At 39.5% G+C, this 15,273-nt stretch overlaps 1 protein-coding gene across 1 annotated transcript in view; it reads left to right on the forward strand.

The window, feature by feature from the left end:
• The window catches only part of arrdc1b (arrestin domain containing 1b), a 46,112-nt gene extending 32,772 nt beyond the window's left edge, over positions 1 to 13,340 (forward strand). Inside the window, exons 3-8 of the mRNA XM_026174370.1 lie at positions 6,716 to 6,766; positions 9,708 to 9,862; positions 10,199 to 10,381; positions 10,696 to 10,872; positions 11,885 to 12,323; positions 12,874 to 13,340. Coding sequence (XP_026030155.1) covers positions 6,716 to 6,766; positions 9,708 to 9,862; positions 10,199 to 10,381; positions 10,696 to 10,872; positions 11,885 to 12,323; positions 12,874 to 12,938 — 1,070 coding nt within the window. The 3' untranslated portion in view covers positions 12,939 to 13,340. The remainder of the gene's footprint in view (positions 1 to 6,715; positions 6,767 to 9,707; positions 9,863 to 10,198; positions 10,382 to 10,695; positions 10,873 to 11,884; positions 12,324 to 12,873) is intronic.
• The last annotated feature ends 1,933 nt before the right edge of the window (positions 13,341 to 15,273 follow it).

The following is a 15,273-nucleotide window of genomic DNA, read 5'->3' on the forward strand; positions in this document are numbered from 1 at the left end:
GTTTTTAAATTTTGATTTATTTTTAAAAGGAAAAGGTTATCTAAACACGCATATCCTAAGTGAAAAAGTCATAAGAGAAAAAGTAATTGCCCCATAAACCTAATAATTGGCTGTGCCGCCCTTGGGAAAAGGAACTGTAATCAAGCATCTATGATAAATGGCAACAAATGTTTCACTTTGAATTGTTTTAATTCAGTTTTAATTCAGCCACATTGGAGAGTTTTTGTAAGAGCTGCATGGACGGCCTGTTTGCGGTCATGCCAAAGCACCTCGATTAGATTTAGGCTCAGACTTTGAGTCGGCCACTCCAAAATCTTCATTGTGGATTTGTTTTTCTTTTTGGTGCCATTCAGAGGTGCACTTGCTGATGTGTTTTGGATCATTGTCCTGCTGCATAACACAGGTGGTGTTGACTAGGGCTGGGTATCGTCACTGATTTCTAGAATCGATTCAATTCCGATTCACAAGGTCCCGAATCGATTCGATCCACGATTCGATTTAATTCGATTCGATTCGATTTAAATCTGGGAAATTTTGACAGTCAGAGATATAATTCAGATCAGGACATTTACATATTTTTGTATCTATAAAAAGGAAGCTGACACTCTCAAGACTTTATCCAAGGTGTGAGCATCACAGCAGATGCCTTTGTGTCAAAGTAGCTGAAGATAAAACACAGAAAAACATGTAGGTGATTTTCCTGGCCTGGGATTTTATAAAAATATTCTGCAGTACATCAAAAACGAAAGAAAACCATTAATTAATCAACATTACCTCTGACGTTACAGCGGTTTTATTAGAGACATGGCTAAGCATTTTGCATTTTGAATAATTTTAAAAAGTTTCAATTTGTTCAGTATTGAACAGCAGAAATGAGGTTTTCTTTTCGGAAGAATGTAAAAGGGGAAAAAACAGCGGCCGACAGCGCTGTAAGCAACAGTAGACTTGTGTAACAAGCAAGCGAATAATGAAGAAAGCGAAACTGTTCGAGAGAGAGGGGGAGGGAGAGAGAGAGAGCTGCGCATCGCAATGGAAGCAAAACAGTAAAAGAGTGAATTCATGACGATGCTTATGTGAAGCATTTGGATCTTCTTTTGCTGCTGATTCGGTCAATATTGTTTGGAGAGAGATCAAACTAACAGCTTTAGAATCAGCGCATAAAGGGCGTGAACACAAAGCGCGGACCCGGATCAGCGAGCTGTCGGCTTTCAGCCCCGACTGTGAGAAAGGCGACATCTAACTGATTCTGATCCGCGGGTCGCGCTGTGTGTTTAAGTCTATGTGAAGAATCCCTGTACCTGCTCTCATTTACTGTTTGGTGGTTCTTGAAATTTTGTGAGATGTCACCAGAGATTCTGGCATTTCGGACAAAATAAATTTATATAAAAAAATCGATTCAGGATTTTAATGAATCGATTTTACGTTATCCAAGCCAGAATCGATTTTAATCGATGAATCGATTATAAAAACCCACCCCTAGTGTTGACCTTCAACTGATAGTTGGACGTTCTAGTTGGACGTGCATTTTGCTATTTATCGTACTGTTTATTTTAATCTTTGTGTACAGCGCTTTGTGACTACCTGTCTATGAAAAGCGCTTAATAAATAAACTTTACTTACTTACTTACTTCAGGATTTTCTGGTAGAGAGCAGAGTTCATGAAGTAGACCCAGACCACTACGAAAACTTTCTCAAAGGCTTTGGGGTCATCAAGATGATTTTGGTAAATGTGGGATGAGGTTTAGAGGTACAGCTGAAGAGGAACAGCTGTAATGAGTCTGTATTATTGTTTAACTTGATTTAAAAAAAAAGAATATCTAATTTTATTGCCTTGAACCTCTGAATTTATTATTATTGTATAAACAAGATTTGTCTCTGAGTTCTTTGCATTTCATGCAGTGGTGCTTATGAGTACATGAGGAAAGTCAATACGGTTTGAAGTGTATTATTAGAAAGCGTTTTCACTATAACTACGCACCGACCAAATAAATTCCTTTCAAATTATTAAATATTTTCTAACAGAAGGTTCTTGTTCTTTGAAGTGAAGACTCAGGCCTTCTGGCAAATATGTGATAGTAAAAGTTATTTTGTCATGTCGCCCAAATTCCTGGAGTTTAGTGTTTCACCTTTTATTTAATTTATCCAGTGTGTGACCCTGGGCTATCTGTACCAGCGTGGTCCTCCAGTTAAAGAAATTGCTGTGAGATGAAGACCATCAGTTCTCACACTGGCACAGTCAGATATTACTCTGACTCCTTAACAGAGAGCTGCGAGGTTAAAAATGTTTTAATGTAGTGGTCTTGCATGCAAACATTCTTCCGTAGATCATTATTACTTCTTCTATTTACAGCTTTTAGTTGTATAAAGTTTTTTTCTGCTATATTTAAGAGTTTTATTAAATGAAATGAAATTGTTTATTTACTTATTGTTGAAACTGACACCAAAACCCAGGTGCTGATTCAGTGCTAATCCCAATAACTGGGACATGAATCTGTGAGTTTTCGTTTAATGAAGGGCAGGTTTGAGGTTTTTTTGTTTAGTTTTTTTATCTTCCTCTTAATAACAGAAAGAGACGTTGAAAGCAGGAAGTTCTTTGAAGCAATAGTTAAACTTAAAGCCTTACTGTGAAACGTAAGGCACCAGAAGGAGAAGGTCATAAATAATTCATGACACACCCTCTCTCGGAGTTCCTCTTTATCTCTGCCGTTTTCCCATATCTCGCTCTCTTCCATAAAGGGTCTGGTTCGCCCCCAAGGGTCGAGCAACGGAGGGAGAGTGAGAGAGGAAGGGTGACAGAAGATCATCTCTCTCTCACAAACACACACACACACACACACACACTCTACAAAGCAAGCGACCCTCGCTGTGGCTGGTTGATAATGTGGTATGCCACAGATGCTTGGCGGTTAGGGGAGTGAAGACCGCTTACATCAGCAGCTCTTCATGGACACTGACTTTAAAAAGTGAGAGCTTCATATTTAGAACACGTTTAGGACAAAGCCACGTGGAAGTTTTTTAATAGTATTATTTACTAATACTGGCATTTCTGCAAAGACAATATTTCTTCTTCATTAGGTTTATAAATGTGTTACTAAAAAGGCACTGTTTGTGCCAAAAACCCTTCTAGTGTTGTTTTAAACTTTAAAAAACTTTGATTTCTACAGTGAGTAATCCAAGGTAGTAGCAGCAACAGTAGTTCTGTATTTTCAAAAGAGACTGCTTATCCCACTGTCAGTTTATGTCTTTGGTCTGTGCTGCCATTTATGCATCAAGGCTGTTTTGGTGTTTGTGTTGTAGACACATTTGCATTCTTTGCAAAAGCATAAAGTAAAAGGATTTTTGATGTTAAAATGCCAAAAAAATACATTCGGAAAAAAATGGTCTAGAAATTATTGACCGGGTTACTCAAAGAAAATCCACAAACCTTTATGTAGGAAGTTTAATACCAGAACTGTTTTCTTTCTGCTGTCTACACCTGCTAACTAAAACATGAGTGCATCTTAGCAATGTCTCTTTTTAGTTATCATGACTTGGTTGCCTAGTTTTAGTGTTACCCAAAACAAAAAACCTGGAAGCTTCATACTGAGATCATCTAGATGGATAATTAAAGCTAAAAAATATATATATTTCCTTATAAAGTATCCTTGTAAGGTCATCTGAAAAATATCAAAATATTTGTGAGCCTCTGGGCTGTGTCGGGGAGAATTGGTGGCTCTTAGGTGACACTAAAAGCAAAATATTATCTTTTTTTTTCTTTTATTGTGTCCTTGACTACACAGACTGTGTGAACCACATGAAATAGTCACAGTTCAGGTCTGTGTAGTCATCCTAGTATCTCGCACAACATGGGGCTTGATCAAAATATCGATGAACAAATATATTTATTTTCATTTATCCAACCTTTATTTAACCAAAAAGAGCAAATAATGAAGTTGATTAAAACAAAAACTGGTATTGAACAAAAATACAGTAAACTAGAATAAACACAGGGTTCAGGATTATCACTGATCTGGGGCCAGTAAAAACCTATATTGAGGCAAGTTGATTGGCCCATTTGGAGCCTCACTTTATAATCTCTTTATGATAATAGGTCCTGCTAGGTTTTAATAGCAGAATGAATGTTTGTTATTATTATTATAAGGTTAAATAATGATAATCATTGATGTTGTTCCTCATTTGTGACTTTTAAAGAGTCTTTTATTCTTTCACTCGTGTGGTCCTGGCCCAGTTTGCATGCAGTGTGTGCACTGCAGTGTTAAGACTGACTGTTTCTATTAGCAGTAAACAGGACTGAGTGATAAGCACACACACGCATACACACACACAGTCTGAGCACTTTCCCTCAGGAAACGTAGACTGAAGGGGAAAATGTTGTGCCCGTCCCTAATGAGGTGGGACATGTTGCTATCTGTAGTAATTTAATTGGGCTGCCAGCTCATCTACAGAATTAATAAGCTGGTTGACTCAAGGTGCTCTCAGTGTGATGGGGACATAAAGGTGATTTTTGTTTCCTTATGATCTAGTTATTAGTTTTAACTGAGCTTGTAAAGTAAACGGTGCATGTGATGATGGCCCATGTGAAAAATAAGTTTGAACTCAATCAGAATTTCTTTCTAGCTGATTTCTTTTATAGAATTTCTTTCTAGCTACAGGCAACAGTTGTGCGATTTGTTAAATTATGGGTAACTTGTCTTCAGGCTAATAAGATGAGATGCACTTTGACATGTTTATTTTACTACACTTTGGTTTTTAGGTTATTCAAAATTGTCAAACTCTGATTTTTTTTTTTTGTGCAAAAGACAAAAAACCCTAGAGGCGTCTCTCTTCTGTGTGTTCTCTTCTGTAAAATTTATTATAGTGACGCCGATCAGGCACAATGTTTTCACCACTGACAGGTAAAGTTAATAGCACTGATTATCTCTTCATTATGTCGCTGGTTAGTGGGTAGGATATATAATGGAGCAAAGGAGATATTCTGTCCTAAAAGCAGGAAAAATGGAAAATTGTAAGGATTTTAGCGAGTTTGACAAAAGGCCAAATTGGAGACGACTGGGTCAGAGCATCCCCTCAACTGCAGCTTTTGTGGGGTGTTCCTGCGGTGCACTGGTCAGTATCTATCAAAACTGGTTCAAGGAAGCAGCAGTGGTGAACCAGCAACAGGCTGATGGGCGGCCCAGGCTCAGTGATGCACAGACGAGCTATTGTAGCTCAAATTTGGCTCTGATGACAGGTGTCAGAATACACAGTGCATACAGGCCTGAACTGGCGACTGAAGAAGACTTGGATGAACAGCTTTCTGAGACCTGAGATCAACTTTCCCTCAACTTTCAGGCAACTGTTTGAACAGCTACCAGTGAGACCACAAGATACTGCTGATTGACACAGTGCCTGGTAGTAAATACATTGGAGCGTTGCCTAGACAACTAGACAGAGCGAAGCAACAATTTTCAACTTTATGTGGATTTATGTGTCGTTCTGATTTCTGCTGTAGAAAATCATGCAAATTTATTTAAATCTCATGCCTCATTTGCTTATTTAAACATGAAAAACGTGAGAAAAGTAGAGATGGGAAAAATAATTAATATTGTCTGCCTTTTAATATAAATCTTTCTTTGCGTGGGATTCTGATTATACCAGTAACTAACAGATGAGACTGGATATTCTCTTTCTTTTCCATACTGTCAACAAACCCCATGTCAAGGCCAAAATCAACAAAGAAGTAATCATTCTAATGAGCTTTCCTGTGCAGGCCAGGAGCTTTTATCTGCATTTCCTTTGCGCCACGGAGCTCCATTGTTGTCCAAAAACAAATAAAAAAAGACATCAGTGAATCCCGCTGTTCCACAGTCGATTACATTTTCCTTCATTACAGTAAACATGCGCTGTAGTTCATCTTCAGCCACTCTCACTTGCGCCATCTGGCTGTAAGCACCAGTTTACCAAATGTGTACCTCTCCCAGCAGGTTTCAGGTGAGAGTTGAACTTCACTGAGGGGGAAAAAAAAGTTTATGGTCTTGGACTAGGCTTAAACCATTTCTGGAAAACTGACCCTTTATATGATTGAGTTTGAATAACATTTATTTATTGTATTTATTTAAACCAGAGATAAAAGTTCGTGAGGATAAAGCTCAGGGCTGTGGCTTTTGTTTTAGGAATTTGCTAGCTATAAAAAAAACAAACACGGAGCATTCTTATCTTAGCTTCAATCCAAACGGTCATACTTGTCACACTGATGCTGGCCTGCAGATGTGATGGGATGGAAGGAAAAGGCTTGGCTTTGATTGCTGCCGCCTCGCCAAGCCTTTAAATGATTGCTGAGAGAACCTCGAACCTTGCCACTTGTGTCACCCAGCAGTTTATCACTTCTTATTATTAACCATTAATAGTCTAATCACTAGAAAAGATAATTGTAATCGTCTCAGCTAAAGCCTGTTTTGTCTCAGAAACCTCATCCTGCTGGGAAAGCAGGTGAGCCCAGCCAGCACGCCGTGTCCTTAAATTAAAAGTTAATGAAAGAATATGGACATAAATTATGAGATTTTACAGCACATTCACTTTAATTTGCAGTTTTTTCTGTCTACTAATTTTACTATAATGATTTTAGCATATGTATATTTATTAGTATGTGCCTCTCTCCTCCTTAATGGATCTATTAAAATCTGTGTTTTGAGAAAAGCGTCATTATAAATGTAAACCTTTTTTTTTTTTTTTACAGGTGTCCTTCGAGTGGGCGAACACAGTTTCCCGTTCCAGTTTGTTATTCCAGGTGAGTGAAACGTCATTCTTCTGTGTGCCCAGCACCGCCTCACTTCCCGTAACAAGTTTTCTTAGATTTGTTTTATCACCCATCTAGGTCAGTTCAGCGAAGGGTGCATGCTGATGCAGGTGTGATAACCCCTGTCGACAAAGCAGTTAAGGTCCAGTTTGTGTGTAGGCGAATGGAAAAACATTACGTAATCAGTGTTTAAAGATTTAGGAGTGGTACGCCATTTCCTGATACTTTTATTGCTACTAAAAGTTTTTTTTTTTTTTTGCTCATGATAGATAACAAAATTGCAGTGTGTAAATAACCCTAAAGATCAGCTGAACATTCTTGGCACCTGTAAGGCCACACATTGTGCAATCTGTCTGGTATCTTACACCCTCTCTGAGGCACAGGCTGACACACAAAGGGGGGTAGCCGGGGGTTATTTTTAGTTCCCTCTCCTTTTGTGCAGTCACTGTTTAATTGGGCTTCATGCCTCCGTGCTTTGTCCTCCCCTCCTTTCAGCCCACCAGTCTTGAGAACATCAGTGAAGGGCATGTTAAATATCAGGCAGAGAGGTGGCTAACTGAAGGATAAAGAGGCTCCTGCTGCCCCCTGCTGGTACCTCAGAGAGGCTAACAAACCCTAAAATGAACAGTGTGATCCTTAAGAGTTTTTATGGTAAAAAAGAGTCTACCTGAATTGTAACATGTGGTTTAAAAATTGAGCATTTATCATAATATCTTAGCAAGTTTTCTTTGTTATTCTTTTCAAAGTTTCTCTAATAGTCACAAAAGACATCATAATAAAAATGAATCTTCCGCGAAAACAGTGTCACCAATAATCAAAATACATACATGACAGTTGGTGAGGAGGCTTATTTTTGCAAATTTTTGGCACTACACACTCTTAAGGGCAAATGGAGTCTCCAGCTTATACAAAATGCTCTGTTTCACACAGTTTTTCTTCTACTCTTGGCTCTGAAAATCATAAAAGAGATGGGATCTTAAAGCTATTCAAACCTGTTTTAGAGGGACATCCAATTAGAAGAAAGTTGGCTTAAAAGGCTGAAAAGCTCAAATGACTTGTTTAACCCTCTCGAGGCAGGCGTTGCCAATTTGCAACAGTTAAAAACCAACAACCTGATTACCCAACATACATATTTTATGAGTTTTTTTTACTCAGAAGTACCACTGCAGGACTTGGTTGTGCATTAGCAACAAAAAGTTTAATTTGAGCCTGAGAGGGTTAAATCAGCTAAGGAGCTGAACGAAGGCTCAGTGTAGGTTAAATAAGGATTATTTTGAACTGTGAGTAACACAGAGTTATAATGGGTCCACTTTAAGGTCAAAAGATGAACGGACATTGCATAAGGAGGGCTTTGACATCGCCAAGTTATTTCTAGGCTCTTATGTTTCCAGTCTATGGATTTTGTCTGCACTCCAAGGAGCAAGACAGGCTCTACAACCCTTAGCCACTTTCAGTAACCACGAGCAGCCCACTCCCCAGGGAAATTCGGCCTGATGTCAGCCAGTGATGGCTCCATTTTAGTTGCCAAGCCGTCTGCAACCAAACAACAACAATCTGCCTCTCCTGCTTAATTCTTATTGACAGCAGCAGCAGCAGCAGCAGATAGTCCCTGGAGCAGCTGGCATTAACATCTGAATGAGGATCAAGGAACACATTAGAACAGAGACTGCGCCAGGGGGCTCTGCCATTATTTTGACACCACATTAAACTCTTTTGCTGTGCGTTCTGCTTGGAAATTTATACACAGATTACTCCATGAACAGGTTTTGAACCTGTTGTTTGGGTGTTTTTTCCTCTTCACTGGATCTGAACATCTCTCCCCTTCTGTCTATCTCACTGCTGTCTCCCCAGAATTGTTATTTTTCCTCTTCTTGAATTTCCTACGCTCCTATTTTTACCCTCACAGTTTCCACTTCTTCACTGTCCTTTTCCTGAGACACATGGCCTGTCCTTTTTTCACTAAGGACACCTGCAGGAATCCATCTGAAAGCTTAGTTTAATGACATCTCCAAGGGAATGCATACAGATTTCAGCTCAGTCTCTGCCTAGGGGAAAATATCTACAAAAAATAAAGTGTAGCCACATTAATATGACATTTTCTAGAATTTCTACATTTAATTTTCCTTTTTGTCCTTCTTTTAAATTTTTTTTTAACTTAAATTTACAATTAAATGTATTGAACTTAAACTTCTTTTTTTCCTTTTTTTCAATTTAAAAGAAAGTTTTTGCTAATCCTTAATAGAAAATGCTAAAAAGAAAAAAAATTATCGAGTCGTTCGTTGAATCCCTCGCACAAATTAGTCATCGAAATATATACATTTGTATGACTTTTTAAAAAATATTTCTTGTACTTTCTATTACTGTTCTAGTACTTTTGCTTTATTGCAATAGTTCTGACTAACAGCATTGTTTTCAGTCTAATTTACTTCTTTGTTTTTCCTAACCAGAGGCAGCCATTTCCTTTGATTTGTGTCAGTCACCCAAAGGTGAAATGCTGACTCCTTAAGTACACTTTGTAAACCAGAAACAAACAAGTTTGTGGAAATGCAAAAGCAAAATGTAGAAAATACAGAAATAGATGTAGAAATAATTTCATACATTTAATGTGATGTTATTTATTGGCTGTTTCTGCCCGCCATAGTTTACAGGCCGCAATATAACAACTCATTGGTTGTATGAGAACTTGAAAATGTTAGACTTTTAATCACATAGTTTACCTGTGATCCACTTAGTCGTCACCTATGGAGACAGTTTTTGCTTTTTGGGGGGGAAATTCTGTCTTACTGAGCTTGTTAGCTTTCTTGTACGGTGAAGGTATGACCCTCTGAATTTGATGTAAGTTACAGCTTTATTGAGAAATTGATGTGGGTTGGATTGAAATTCCCAATGTCACTCATGTTTGTGTTTTCTTTCCCCACAATCTCCTGCTTAGCTGCTGTCCCAACTTCCTTTGAGGGACCCTTTGGGAAAATAGTTTACCGAGTGAAGGTGACTATTGACACGCCACGCTTCTCCAAGGACTACAAAATCCAGAAGCCCTTCTACCTACTCAACATGCTTAACCTCAATGAGGTTCCAGACATTGCTGTAAGTGCTTGATTCACATTTGTTTTCCTTCACTTTGATCTCACCTTTATTCTCTTTGATTCTTGCCCAGTGCATTTAGGACTGGATTGAAAAGAATGCTGTAATGCATTTCTTTATTTAATAAACTTTTATCTTTGTCGAAGCTTATTTGATTTCGTTGCAGAGCAGGAAAGGGTTCTCTCCCTCCTACTCATAATCAAGTCTCTTCTCCTGATGACTGTCAGTTTCCTGTTTATCCTGCAATAAAGAGTCTGCACAGCTTCTGCTAGCCAAACTTTTTAATTACTGCCAACGTACAGACAGACAGACGTTTATTCAACAACTCTGCCTCTTCAGTATCACAGTTCTGCTGTGGCCACCAAGAAGTTCAACTACCTCCTGGTGAAGTCGGGGACTGTGATGCTGAAAGTTTGCAGTGACATGAAGGGTTACATCCCCGGTCAGGTCATCAAGTTATTCACCGAGATCCACAACAAATCTGGCAAGGACACGGGGTGTGTACTGGCCAGTCTCGTACAGGTATGTTATTAAATGTAGACAGTTATATCAGTATTTCTTAACTCATCCTTGGTTCGTGTAAATCATCTTTAAGAAGGACTGAGAACTCTTAGACCTTCTATAATAATAGAATAAACCAGAATTTCCACTCAAGTAACAAATCTTTTCATGTGGACACACATAAAATTCGTTTTACCTCAGATAAAAACAGTTATCTTGATCATTTCTAGAACAGTAAGTTATCCTGCGAGCTTTCACATTAGTGGTGTGTGAAGCGGTTTGAATTTGCCATTACATCTTTTCATGCTTCTAATTGTTTGACTTTGTCACACCAGAGAGTGGCCTACAAGACTAACAAGCCTGTGGTAGACCTACGGACCATTGCAGAGGTGGAGGGAGCGAAAGTGAAGGCAGGAAAACATGCAGAGTGGAAGGAACAGATCATCGTTCCTCCACTCCCTCAGTCACAACTGACAGGCTGCAACCTTATAGACATCATCTATTTCATTCAGGTGTGTGTGTATGTGTGTGTGTGTGTGTTATACCAGGTTGATAGCAGTTTTGCAGGTTTAACATATGTTAGTTGAAGCTTTTCAGCTCCAGCTTTTCATTTTTCTACTTCCTTTATGCCGTCCTAATTGTTTCTGAATCAGACCACAGAGTGTTGATGGCAGCCATCTGGTGGGCTGTGAAGGTACTACAAGTTAACTGTAAAAAGTCATTTAAAATAAATAATAATAAATAAATTTGACCCTAAATATTTAAATATCAAATAAAGATTCTAACTTTTCATTTTCTGAGCTATTTTTGGATCTAAGTTTGGATCTAAGTATTAGGAAATAACTAAAGTGGAGCTGCAGGTCTTATAGAGCAGTGAAGCTTTTAATGGACAGTTGACCTTAAGAAGTAAATTATCGTAGGATCCAAATGAATCAAAAAAATTCATGTGATTGTCCAAGGTGAAAGTATGAGTAGGTCACAATAGATTTTTGAAGTGGGAAGAAGTTCAGAAATTCCTCTATGATGATATTTTGCAAATGACCATTGCAGCTAATAGCAGATCATCTGATATTTTTTTTTCTTCCCCACTCATCATTTCAGATATTTTTTTACCATTTTCAGTGCTACACTGAAGTATGATTGCAAGTTTGGCAAAACGGTTCGATTTGCCAGGGGAAGCAATTTGCAAAACTTTCCAGGTTGCAGTTTCTTGGTGTTCTTGAGTGCTGCTGCTTTAAGAGGAACTTATTAAAGTAATCTGCTCGTGTCATTTCTAAGCTGTTAAAATGGTGGCTGCATGTATTAAACGTGCTTTTAATTCTTGGTGTCAGACACTTTTCTACACAAACAAAGGGTCTTTGCTAAGGGTACCCAAAAGGGGTGGTAACTTTTAAAGAATAGATTCTACAGACACAGGATCAACTTGGGTGGGGGGAATATAAAAAATAAATTAGCTGTGAGTAATGCACAGTTAACAGGGACTGATCCCGCTGCTCCCTTCACGGATCTCTGTTTGTGTTACAGGTGTCACTAAGATATCCTGAAGCAGCTGTCACTCTGCCTATCTATATCGGAAACATCGCTTTAAACCAGTCTCCGACGAGGTCTACACCCACCAGTCCAGCGGGTGCAGCAGGGGTGATGCCCAGCGCTCCGCCAGCAGAGGAGGATCGAGGCGATGATATATGTGCAGGAGGCTTTACCAGTGAGGAACTTCCCACAAAGAGTCACTCACAGCAGGATCCCTCAGGCCAGGCAGTCACAATGTCTCCCAGCGCCTTCAGCTACGCACCAGGTGCGGCAGCGCCGCCTAGCCACAATCCCCCCGATGCATCTGCTCCGCTCTTCTGTTTGTCCACAGGAGCCACCATACCTTTCTTCACTGAGGGAAATGTTGCTCCAACCCCCACTTCCTGTTCACTCATTCTCCCTCCAGAGTACAGCACTACTGACTACCCTCATGGTTAGTACTTAATAAACCTACCACACCCAGACAATCACCTGCAAGGTGTAATGGCTAATTAGGCATTTATGAGTTGCATCATCATCATGCTTCAAGTTTTAAAAATATTGGCCGATATTGGGTTGTTGTTTTTTAAATCACCAAATATCTGTACATACCAGTCTTATAAAGTCCTGTATCGGCCAGGCTCCATTCACAGCAGTCCACATAATTTGTCAGATAATAACAATAAAAATACTCCAGATTAGGAAGAAACTGTTGTAATGCTGTATAGTTGGGTATTTAAAATGTGCAGCCAGCCTTAATGTGGACATTAAAGGGCCTGCAGTTTCTTGCACTTCCACATTTTCAGCTCCAGAGTTCGACTTCACTACTACTCATGGAAGCCATGATAGCGCCCCCCCCCCCCCCACTCCCCAAAATGACTAAGCAATGTGTTTTGCATTTTCTGGCCTATAATCTCTAGTAGATTAAATCACAGTAAAATTCCGAGATAACCTTAAACTCTTATCTAGTCCCGTTTACTTTTCTTTGCCTCTGTGTGTTCCAGAGCCCCCACCTAGTTATGAGGAAAGCTGCAGTAGTGCCAACTCCAGTGTCAACAGTAGACAGTAGAGAAGAAACAGGTGGATGAAGAATTGTGACCACTCCCACCTACACCTGTTTGCACTCGCCTCGAAACGAATCCAGAGACAAGGTGGATGAAAAGAGGATGGATGCTTCAAACTCCCCAAGGATTGATTCTTTGTCCTGCATTGAGTTTTGTTTTGTTTGTTTTTTTAAAAAGGGGATAATTTCTTATAATGAATATAAGAATTTAAATTTTTCCTCATGTCCCAGCAGATAATGTCAGGTGAACATCACTGTGCCTAAAGAAAAAAAAGAAAAAAGTATTTCAGATTGTTATACAGCATTTAGAATAATCAGTCGTTGGACACGTCTGTTGTGTTTTTATTTCCAACATGTTGTTGCATCTGTGATGCCTTGAAACTAAAAGCTTTCAGTCTGGCCTTTTTGTGGTGGGGCGGGGGGGTCCGGGGGTCCAAACATGCGCTTGTTAGTGTGGTCCGCTGCTCTTTGTACATGTCTCTGCTGTCCTCGTCGTCGTGCAGGCAGAGCTGCCTCCATCATGGATATAAAAAGAGGAATACACAGTCACAGGTGATGCCTGTGATAACAGCTTCTTTTCACATCAAAATCTGTTTTTAAATGCACAGAATGGTTATAAAGATAAGTAGGTCCTTAGGGAAACCACTCGGCTGAGTAACTGATTAAAATAATTCAAGGAGCAAATTCAAATTCAGTTCATTCAGTAGTTTTCCTCTGGTCTGTTGTGCTGTTTGTTTGTTTTTTATCTAAATCATCTTGATGTGAGTTGCCCGATTTCAAATATCCTTATTATGGAGCTACATGGAATGTTTAAAATAATACGTTTCAAAAGGTCATCAGCAATCATGAGCCAGTTTCTCAAACAAAGTCCTAAACCTTTTATTCTACTGTCTATTGCCATCATTCTTCTGTCAACGTTTGCCAACCATATCCCTCTGCAGAAATAAGCATCCAACGACAAATGACGAGAGGCTCACAATGTAATCATTAAAAGCCTCCACAACAGCTAAGCTGCTTCTTTTCTTTTGCAGATGTAGATAATAGAAAATAAAATTGTTCCTAAACGAAACTGCTCATGACAAAATCGGGGTATTTGTTTTGTGTCACCAGGTCATGATGTGGCTATTCCTTATCTTTCAGGCTGTTATGGGCTGTGGTTTGCACTGTTGGCAGTAATTCCGATGCGTTCTCGATGGGTTTTGGCTGCCCTTCTTCACAGATTCTGTTCATAACTTTTATTAATTTATAAATCCATCCAAGTGGTGGAGGGTTTCTTGTTTGGTGACCTCAGGATCACCTCTCTGCTGTTGGTAGATGATGTGTCTTGAGGCAGTGAGGCACTTTGCAGGACTGAGGGCATGGTTCTCAGCCGGAAAAGGGTGGAGTGTGCACTCTGGGTCAGGGACAGGTGTAAGTGTCCCGGGTCTTGAACCGACAAGTGAGGGAATAGAGGAGCGGGGGATTGACAGAGGGATGGGTGTGGTACGGGCCGTACCAGTGTGCTTTGAAGAAGAGAGATCTGAGCATAAAAGTTAAGCTGTCGATTTACCAGTTAATCTACATTCTCACCCTTGCCTGTGGTCATGAGCTGTGGGTAGTAAGCCAAAGAATGAGATAACAGATATTTGAAAGGTGTCTGCGCTCTCCCATAGCAGTAGGATGTGGAGCTCACATCACAAAGAGCCAGTTGAGGTAGTTCTGGAATTTTTCTTTTTTTAAATTTTTTTTTTTTTTTTTACACAATGTCCTACTGGGAAGAGGCCCCCATGGCGAACCTGAACACGCTGGGGAGATTACATTGCTCAGCTGGTTGGAAATGCAATGAAGAACCCAATGAGAGGCTGGGTGCCTCTGGGTAGACCTCTGCCTCTGTAACCTGAACCCAGATAAGCGGCAGAAAATGGATGGATGGATATTTTCCTTCTTTCATGTTTTTTTTCTTCTTCTTTTTGTGTGTGTGTCTTTTAGCTCCAAAGGTGTCGTGCCATTCAGTTCCATTAAATCCAAGAGTAAGCAGACGGCTGCAGAGCTGATATGTCGGAAACTGGGAATCTCACACCGAATCAATAGTGATGGATAAACAGCACTACAGACCAGAGGAAAATTAAATACAAATTAGATTTTAAGAGGAAAAGGCCTTTTAATCAAAAACGCTTCCACAAAGCAGTGCAGTCAAACTTTGTTATTATTTATTATATTTTTTATTTCATTACGTCTCCCTTTCATTGGCTCCTTAAGATATTTTTCTTGCCGTACCACTTTTGTATTCAGAGGAAGTTTGTCTCGTGAGCCTCATTTTCCCTGTAGCTGGTTATGAGGTCTGCAGTACCGAAAGCCGTAC

The sequence above is a fragment of the Astatotilapia calliptera genome, chromosome 7, assembly GCF_900246225.1.
Source record: "Astatotilapia calliptera chromosome 7, fAstCal1.2, whole genome shotgun sequence".
In the NCBI taxonomy this organism is placed as follows: Eukaryota; Metazoa; Chordata; class Actinopteri; order Cichliformes; family Cichlidae; genus Astatotilapia; species Astatotilapia calliptera.